General features: G+C 57.5%; 1 protein-coding gene and 1 long non-coding RNA gene across 2 annotated transcripts in view; one reads left to right on the top strand and one right to left on the bottom strand.

Moving 5' to 3' along the window:
* The window catches only part of Dot1l (DOT1 like histone lysine methyltransferase), a 42,449-nt gene extending 35,419 nt beyond the window's left edge, over positions 1 to 7,030 (bottom strand). Inside the window, exon 1 of the mRNA XM_059252141.1 lies at positions 6,879 to 7,030. Coding sequence (XP_059108124.1) covers positions 6,879 to 6,959 — 81 coding nt within the window. The 5' untranslated portion in view covers positions 6,960 to 7,030. The remainder of the gene's footprint in view (positions 1 to 6,878) is intronic.
* A 348-nt stretch (positions 7,031 to 7,378) lies between these two features.
* LOC131900811 (uncharacterized) lies at positions 7,379 to 8,170 on the top strand. The gene is made up of 2 exons (XR_009376281.1): positions 7,379 to 7,690; positions 7,899 to 8,170. It is a non-coding gene; the product is annotated as an uncharacterized LOC131900811 (long non-coding RNA).
* Positions 8,171 to 8,642: the final 472 nt, after the last annotated feature.

Below are 8,642 nucleotides of genomic sequence, written 5' to 3' on the forward strand. Positions count from 1 at the left end.
GGAAGGAGAGCCCTAGAAAAGCTCACACAGGGCTATGGGGATACGACATACACAGGCTCAGCCTGATGGGCTGCCCCAAGAACACACACCACATCCCAGACACACGCGTACACAGAAGGCAAGAGAGGAGAGAGCTCAGTCTATAACTTTTCTGCTAGTTTTAGAGGGGGCCTCACAATGCTATGCAGGGCTGGCCTCCAACTCCTGGGCTCAAGCAATCTCCCCGCCCCAGCCTCCCAAGCAGCAGCCAGGACCACAGACACACCCAGCCTAGACGACGTTTTTTTAGACTTGACCCTGAACGCTAAAGTCCACCCAGGGCCCCAGGGCCTGGCCCAGCTCCAGGCCACTAATTCCCAGCACACACACGGGGACACCCTGCTTCCTGGCTGCCAGCCTTCCTGAAGACAGGAGGTGGGTGTGGGATGAGGACTCAGAGGTCCACAGGAGGACAAGTGTCCTTGCTCAGCTACGAAGACAGGGATGAGGTCACAGACAGCCTGTCCATCTGTGCCAGCTGCCTGCCCTGCAGCCACAAGGGCTTCTGCTGAACATTATTAGAGTGTTCAGGCCAAGGTCTCTTGGGTCCTCAAGGAGGAGTGACACCAGCTACGCAGGGCCGTCAAGTGACAGGTGAGTCACTTTCGAAGAGTGACTGCATGCTTACCACCAGGTCACCTCCTTGCTGCAGGCCACTCTTCCTCAGGGTGGGAGGGCAAAGGATGGGCTCAGTTACCCTCATCTCAGAGAAATGAGACAGGCACTAAGACAAGGGCAAGCAGCCCTGCCCAGACAACATCGAGAGAGGGGTGCACCGCGCCCCAGCAGCTGCGAGTCCCCGGCACAGGGACCCTGGAGAGGCCAGGAGTGCACACACAGCACCTGCTCTGCAGGCAGAAAGGAAGGTAAGAAGGCAGGCACCTTGGAAGCACCTGTAGCCCCAGGTGGGGTGTGGTAACTGGGTAGTGGAGCTTGATAGCTTCCAGCCTAGCTGAAGGGCTCAATCATCAGGTCTAAAAAAAGGCCCTGCCTCAAAGGAACAGATGGTGACAGAGGACACACGGCACCCTTTTCTGGCCTCCACACTCACACACAGCACATACCTGTGCACAATTAAAAAACAAACAAAAAAACCCCATCTTTTAAAAAAACTACCTGGTGCACATGAATGCCCTATCAACCTTGGTGCCACACCAGCTCTTTTCCCATCACTCCATCCTAAGATGAAGTTTCAACAAGCCCTTCCTCAGGGGCCTAAGACCTGGAACCTCCTCACACTCAAACACTGCAAGTCAGGGCAGAGGCAGGGTGCACGCACGTATGCATGCACACATGCACGCATGCGCTCAGGCATGCACGCACGTGACAGGGCCACAGTGTGGAGCTCCACAACAGCTGTCCAGAACAGATCACTCTGAGACAGAAAGTATACTCGTGGGTGCTGGGGACAGATAACTACTCACAGGGTGACGGACTGTCCTAGAACTAGACAGTTGTAATAGCTGCCTGAACTGTGAATATCTCACAGATCCTGGCCAGTGCTTTGAATGCATGAACTGTACTGGGTGTGAATCAGGTCTTTATGGAACTGTTTGGGGTCCTGGGGAGAAACCCAGGGCTTCCCACAGGCTGGGCAGGTGCTCCTCTACCGAGCTGGAATATAGCTCAGTGGGTACAATACTCTCTAATACACACAGGCAGCTGTCACTCTAGCACACTGGAGGTGAAGACAGAGTCAGGAGTCTGTAGACACACACAGAGAAGGGGTGGGGAAGAGGAGGAGGGACAGAGGAGACTAAGCGCTCTCCCTCAGTAGCTCTGTCCTGCCGGTGGGATACCCACACTACCAGCAGAGCAGCCTGTGCAGGACCTCGGAAGGCAGTCACATGTGTCCTCACACTTCAGCCCCAGAGCTGGTGCCCACACAGGGCAGACGTCTATGTCTGAATCAACCTATCAACAAGGCAACGCTCAGATGAGTGGACATCTGCACCGCACAGGGCCAGATCATGTTCTGGAAAATCAACCAACCTGGCTTGCATTCCGGGGACCCTGGGAAAAGATGACAGGACTGCCCCAGCCAACAGGACAACCCATCCAACAGGAGACATGGGGCAGGTGGCCTGTGCCCCCGAACTTCAGGCAACAGTGTGTGGTCTTTCTGCACATCAGCGACACCCCGAACCCAGCTCTGCAGGGGCCAGTGCCAGAGCTTCCCCTCTGCTAGCTGTGGCAACCACAAAGTCCCTAGACGTCACCAAGTGTCAGTTTGGGACGGGACCCCCATGAGAATGGGGGTTCATCTTTCCATAAGGCGGGAGTGATCAAGTCTGCCCGAGTGTCACATACCCCACAGGAGGTGTTCCCCCCTAACCTAAGGGCTTCATTTCATTAAGAGTGAGAACACAGGTGCACGCCTTTAATCCCAGCACTCGGGAAGCAGAGGCAGGGGGATCTCTGTGAGTTCAAGGCCAGCCTGGTCTACAGAGTGAGTTCCAGGACAGCTAGGGCTGTTGCATGGAGAAACCTTGTCTCAAAAAACCAAAGAGTGAGGACACAGGAACATTCCTGAGTGCATGAACCTATAATTAATTACCCCAAATAAAATATCTAACTAGAAGCCAGCATGACACCTCATGCCCACACTCACAGCACTTGGGAGAATGAGACAGAACTGCTCCAAGTTTGAAGGCAGCCTGGGCTACAAGGTGAGTACCAAACTGCCCTGAATACAGAATCAGAACATCTCAGAAAAGAAAAAAAGAAAGTCTAACTTGAAAAAGGTCAGTGCTTCCACAGACAGGGAAGCCCAGCTGGGGGTTCCCCGGAACTTATCAGGAACAGAGCAAGCAGCCTGAGCTTGGGTTTGAAGGGCAAGCGCAGAGTCGATGTCTCACACAGGAGCCCACCGTCATCACCCCTTCCCTTCTGGAGCAGGTCAGCCCACACAGGCAGGCTAAAGGTCAACCTGCCTCCTGCCCACATGTGCACTGTTAGCTGGGACACTCACCCGAGAAGGTCAGCAGCAGAAACTACCTTCTGAGTCACACAGAGGCTGGCTCACCCTACCCACAGCACGACTCACCCAGCCACCCACGGGACTCCTGAGCTCATCAGAAGGGACACCCCACCTCGCAGGGCCTCCTGAGTCACCAACAGGAAGGCCACTCTGGCCCCTCCCTCTCAGGTCCTGTCCCCTATGCTGCCTGCCAAGCAAACAGCTGAAAATGGCATCTGCATCCTTTACGCCAAAGGGGTCATTCCGTGAGGTCCCAGTGTCCTAAACTGCTATAAGGATGATGTCCCCTCCCACCTGTCAGCTCTCCATACCTGGTCCCCAAACTGGGTATTTGTGAGTGTGGACAGCATGGTTGCTGTCCTCTAAGAAGCCATGGGCACCTGCCCAGGGTGATGCCTTACTCAAGTGTGGGAATGCCACACTCTGTTCCTAATCTGCCTGGAGTGATGAATGTCTTTCTGTCCTCTGTGCATGTCCCCAGGGACACCAAAGGTGGCTTGCAGGTGCTTTTACAAAGGCTTATGAAGCCAGGCCTGGTGGCACATACCTAGCGCCCCAGCACTCTAAGGGGAAGCAGGAGGATGAGGGCCAGTCAGGTATGCTGAGACCCCATCTCAAAACAGAACAGACTGGGAGGGACAGCAGGTGGGCACGCAATGTGCTGAACTCCCACCTCAGGGGCAGGTGCACCTGCATGGTCCCTTCTCTCAATGCCTAGGTAATACGATCATCCAGCAACAGGAGATTTTTCTGTTTGCTTGTTTACTGGGGGGAGGGACCTGAAACAGGGTCTGATACATGTGGGGCAGGCTTGCGTGGAACTCACTATGTGGCCAAAACTGGTCTTGAACTCCTGATCCTCCTGCCTCCACCTCCTGGGTGCAGGAATGGCAGGTCTGACACTGTGTGGAGTGTGCCAGGCACTAGCCCTGGCTTTCTAAGAAGCAGAACTTTCCATGGAAGCATACAGCTAGAAGAGGGCACTGTGGAGGGGCTGTCTCTACTCAGGCTATGTGGGAGCCGACGTCCCCCCCCCCCACACCTGCTGGCCCTTGGACAGCAGTGTGACAGCCACAGCTGGAATGGCCTGCAGATGTCAGGAGCAGGGCTGGGCCAGCACAGCCAAGCCCGCCAAGTGAGATCCGGGCCAGCGAGGGAAAGGCGCTGGGCGGTCATTCCCACCCGCCACTGGAAAGCCAGTTCCCGCCAGACTCAACTGAAGGCCTGATTCACAGGAGGTGGGGACTGGGCCAGGGTCACTGGGCTAGCTTTCCTCATCCCCAGGGAAGGAGGGGGCAAACGGCCAGCACCACTCCACTGGGTACAACAGGGTTGTGACTGGCTTTTTAACCCTTCATACTCAGCTACGACAACTTCGGGAATTCAGGCTGGTGGCTGTCCACTCAGTACGGACCTAGCAACCCAGCTCTTGGTATCCCAGGGACTACTTCAGTTTGGACAAGTCCATATTCAGGTGTCTGGAACTCACAGCCTCTAGTGACACACACACACACACACACACACACACACACACACACACACACACCACCCCAGCACTAGAGGCAGAAGCAGGATATCACGGAAAGTTCAAGGCCAGCCTGAAGTACAGAGTGAGTTCCAGGCCACAGCTGTATAACAAGACCAAAGAAACAATCAGGAAAGAAACACTGGACCAGCCCAGGTATCCTGTGACTAACAGAATGATCACCAAACTGGCCGACTGACCAAAGGATGTTGCTGCCCAGCTAAAAGAAAAATTAAGGGCAACCCCGAGCCCTCAGACAGCGTGGGTGGGCGAGCCTTAGACACATTCTCCATGGTGAACACTCCAAAGTGACGGGCTACACGCTCTTGATCATTCATTGGACTTTCTGAAACAAAACTGCCAGAAGACAAGGAGTGACAGCCAAGAAGCTAAGAGGCAGACAACAGAGGGACAGTCGAAGGGAGCCTGGGGGCGGATCAGGTGTGCTGCACCTCAACTGTGGCAGTGACCACAACTCACAGAACGGTACCCTCAGAAGAGTGGATGGTGCCGGGAGCTGGTGGCGCACGCCTTTAATCACAGCACTTGGGAGTCAGAGGCAGGCAGATCTCTGCAAGTTTGAGGCCAGCCTGGGCTACAGAGCGAGATCCAGGACAGGCACCAAAACTACACAGAGAAACCCTGTCTCGAAACCGCCCCCCAAAAAAGTGGATGGTGACCCTTGAAGACGCAAAGAGGAAAGGATCAGATTTAAGTCCTAAGAGGAAAAGTATGAGAAGTCCGACCCTTCTTCCAAACAGTCTCACCAGACAATCTCCCAGACTTCCCGAGGCCCCTTTAGGCACCACATGGGAGGACAACTTTTCCAATTTCCCACAGTCCTTCCAGTCACAGCAACAAGAGGGGACAACCTCTCCAACTTCTCAGACTGTAACCAGGCGGGCCCCTGCCGAGGGTCGGGTTAAAGGAGTATACCACCATGCCCGGCATGCACACAGGCAGGTATTTTTAAATGCCTATTACACCGCGCACATGGGCAGGTCAGAGGACTGTGGGCGTCGGTGCTCTCCTTCACCACGGTAGCAGGGATGGAACCCAGGTTTGACGGCAAGAACCTACTGCTGAGCCATCCTGCCGACCCCAGGAGAGTGGACACTTGTGGGAATCTTTTTTTTAAGACAGAGTTTCTCTGTTTAACGGCCCTGGCCATCCTAGAACTCACAGAGACCCGCCTGCCTCTGCCTCCCAAAGTGCTGGGATTGAAGTCCTGCGCCACCACCGCCCGGCAGCTGTAGAAATTTTCAAGGACACACACACAGAGCTGCCCGATGCTAACGGGAAGCGGTTGAGAACCAGCTGCAAGGGCGTCCCGGGCCACGGACATTATGCATGGGTCCCCAGTAAGGATGTTAACTCAACAGCACCCACGGACCATGCTTCATTTCCTACTCACAGCACACACTGGGCCACCAGGGACCAGGACACTGACTTCCCCAGTCCCTCCTGGACTTCAAACCCCCGGACGCCTCTGGCACTTCCACTTGGCCTATCACTTTCTACGGGTCATTAGGGTTAGCGGATGACACCCCCAATTCTGCAGGGTCTCACCAGCCCTGCCCACCAACAAAAGGGGACAACCTCCCAGACTTCCCAAGGCCTCCGGGGCCATGCACCCAAACCGGGGGACCACCTCTCCGACCTTGCAAAGCCTCCAGACATTGGACCAACGTGGGCGACAACTGCCCCAGCTTCCCACGCTGTCACCAGGCCAGCCCACGGGCATCGGACGACACACGAGGTACACCCTGAGCTGACAACCTCTCCCAACACCCCAGGGCCGTGCAGCCTGGCCCGCTGACACCAAGGAACTCTTCCGAGCCCTCCCGCCCAGCCACCAGCAAGGGAGACGACCTCCCCGACCTCCTAAGGTCCCCTTAGCACCTGCCCCCCAACACCAAAGGTGACAACCGAGAGGACGTGAGGGGACAGCACGGAAAGACGACAGCACGAAGGGACGCGAGGTGACACCACGCGGGAACGACGGCAGGCGTCGACACGGAGGCGGGACGCGCCGACCTCCCGGTCGCCCCCGACCTCCCGGTCACCCCGACCTCCCGGTCGCCCCCGACCTCCCGGTCCCCGTAGCCCTGCCCACAGCGTCGCCCCGGACTCAGGTCTGCAAAGCCCGGAGACGCGTTCGCTCCGGGCCGGCGGCGGCGGCGGCGACAGCGCGACAGGCCGCGTCGGGGCAACGGCAGCGGCGGGCGCGGGCCGGGAACGGCCGAGGACCCGCCGCCGCCGCCGCCGCCGGCCCGGAGCCGCCGCCGCCGAGCCCCGCGACCCCCACCCCCGCCGCCCCGCCAGCACACTCACGTAGACCGGCAGCGGCCACGGGTAGACAGCGGGCTCGGCGCCCACTGGCGACTTGAGCCTCAGCTCCAGCTTCTCGCCCATGTCGGCGCGCGCGGCCGCCGCACCATGCTAGGCGGGCGGTTGGGGGAGGGGCGGGGCCGCCGGCGGGAAGCCGGGCGGGCGGGCGGACGCGGGCGGACGCGGGGCGGACGGCGGAGGACGGACGGCCCGGCCTGCGCCGCGGCCGCCGCTGCCGTGCGGCCCCCGGCTCCCCTCTTTGTAGGAGTCACAGGCCCGGGGCGTCTAGCGCCGCCGCCATCTTGGGCCGGCGTGAGGAGAAGGCACAATGAGCCGGGGGGTCGGGCGGAACCACTCGGCGCGCGCGCGCGGGGGAGGCCGGGAGCCGGGAGGCGGTGCGCGCCCGGAGCGTCCGCCCGCCGCGCCGCGCGCGCCACCCCCCGCTCGCCACGCCCCCTTGGACTCGCCCGCCTCCGGCCGGCGCACGCAACGGCGCACGCAGAGGCGCACGCACGTCCTCGGTTGCCCTCGGACGCCCCCGCCAGCCGGAAGCGGGGACCCGGGGAAACCCTGCGGAGGGAAGCGAGAGGGAGATCCGGCGGGGCGCGAGTTCAAATCCCCGAACTTCACGGGCTCGCTTTTTCTTTTCTTCTTTTTCTTTTTTTCTTTTTATTTTTTTTCCTTTTCTTTTTATGGATTTCTCAAGACACGGTTTCCCTGTGGCGCCCTGTCTGTCCTGGAACTCTGTAGACCAGGCTGCCCTCACAGGACTCACAGAAATCCTCCTGTCTCTGCCTCCCATTCTGGGATTAAAGGTGTATGTCACCATGCCCAGCTTCTTTTTATTCCTTAAAAATAAATGCAATCTCACACTAACAGAACTATTGAAGAGCCCAGGAATGTGAAAAATGGTATGTCTATAGGTATATGCTAGGAAAATCGGGGCCGACAGCTGCCGTGCGTGGACAAGGTTAACCTTCAACAGCGGATTCTGAGTGACCCTCTGCCCCACTTTCCTTTCAGCTCCAGGGGGAAAGCAGCTGTGTTATTGAGATACCCACAGGCTTTCACAAACATCTTGAACACCCTGTAATCAAAACTCGTGAATCTTGGACTGCACAGTGACCCGAGGCCTCAAGATTGTAAAAGTTCCTTTGACTCACCACCTGGCGTATGGTTTTTCTTCTCAGTGTCTCCGGGTCAGAAAGCCCGAGCTCTGCTGCCTGTGGCCCTGGCCAGCTAGAAGTTTGGTTGCCCTGCGGTGTTTGGAATAAAGTTCGCTTCTGGTTAATAGACTCCAGTCGTCTGGTCCCATTATTTGCCCAGCCTCAGGACCCAACACTATAATCCAAGCACTTGGGAGGCTGAGGCAGGGGATTTACAATTCAGGGCCCACGGAGTAAAATCGTTCCTCAAGAACAAAGGCTGGAGAGACGGCTCAGCAGCTCAGAGCACTGGCTGCTCTTCCAGAGGACCTGGGTTCAATTCCCAGCACCCACCCTGTGGCTCACAGCTGTCTGTAACTCCAGTTCCAGGGGATCCAACACCCCTTTCTGGCCTCCATAGGCACCAAGGAAACTTGTGGTGCATAAACATAAATGCAAGCAAAACACTCTATACATAAAAAAGGAAAATTAGAATCCACATACACTAGCCAAGTGTGGGTAGCCCACACCATGAATCCCATCCTCGGTAGGCAGAGGCAGGTGGATCTCTGTGAGTGGAAGACCAGCCTTGGCTAGAGAGGGAGTGTCAGGCCAACCAGGG

The sequence above is a fragment of the Peromyscus eremicus genome, unplaced genomic scaffold (genome assembly GCF_949786415.1).
Source record: "Peromyscus eremicus unplaced genomic scaffold, PerEre_H2_v1 PerEre#2#chr22_unloc_1, whole genome shotgun sequence".
NCBI lineage: Eukaryota > Metazoa > Chordata > Mammalia > Rodentia > Cricetidae > Peromyscus > Peromyscus eremicus.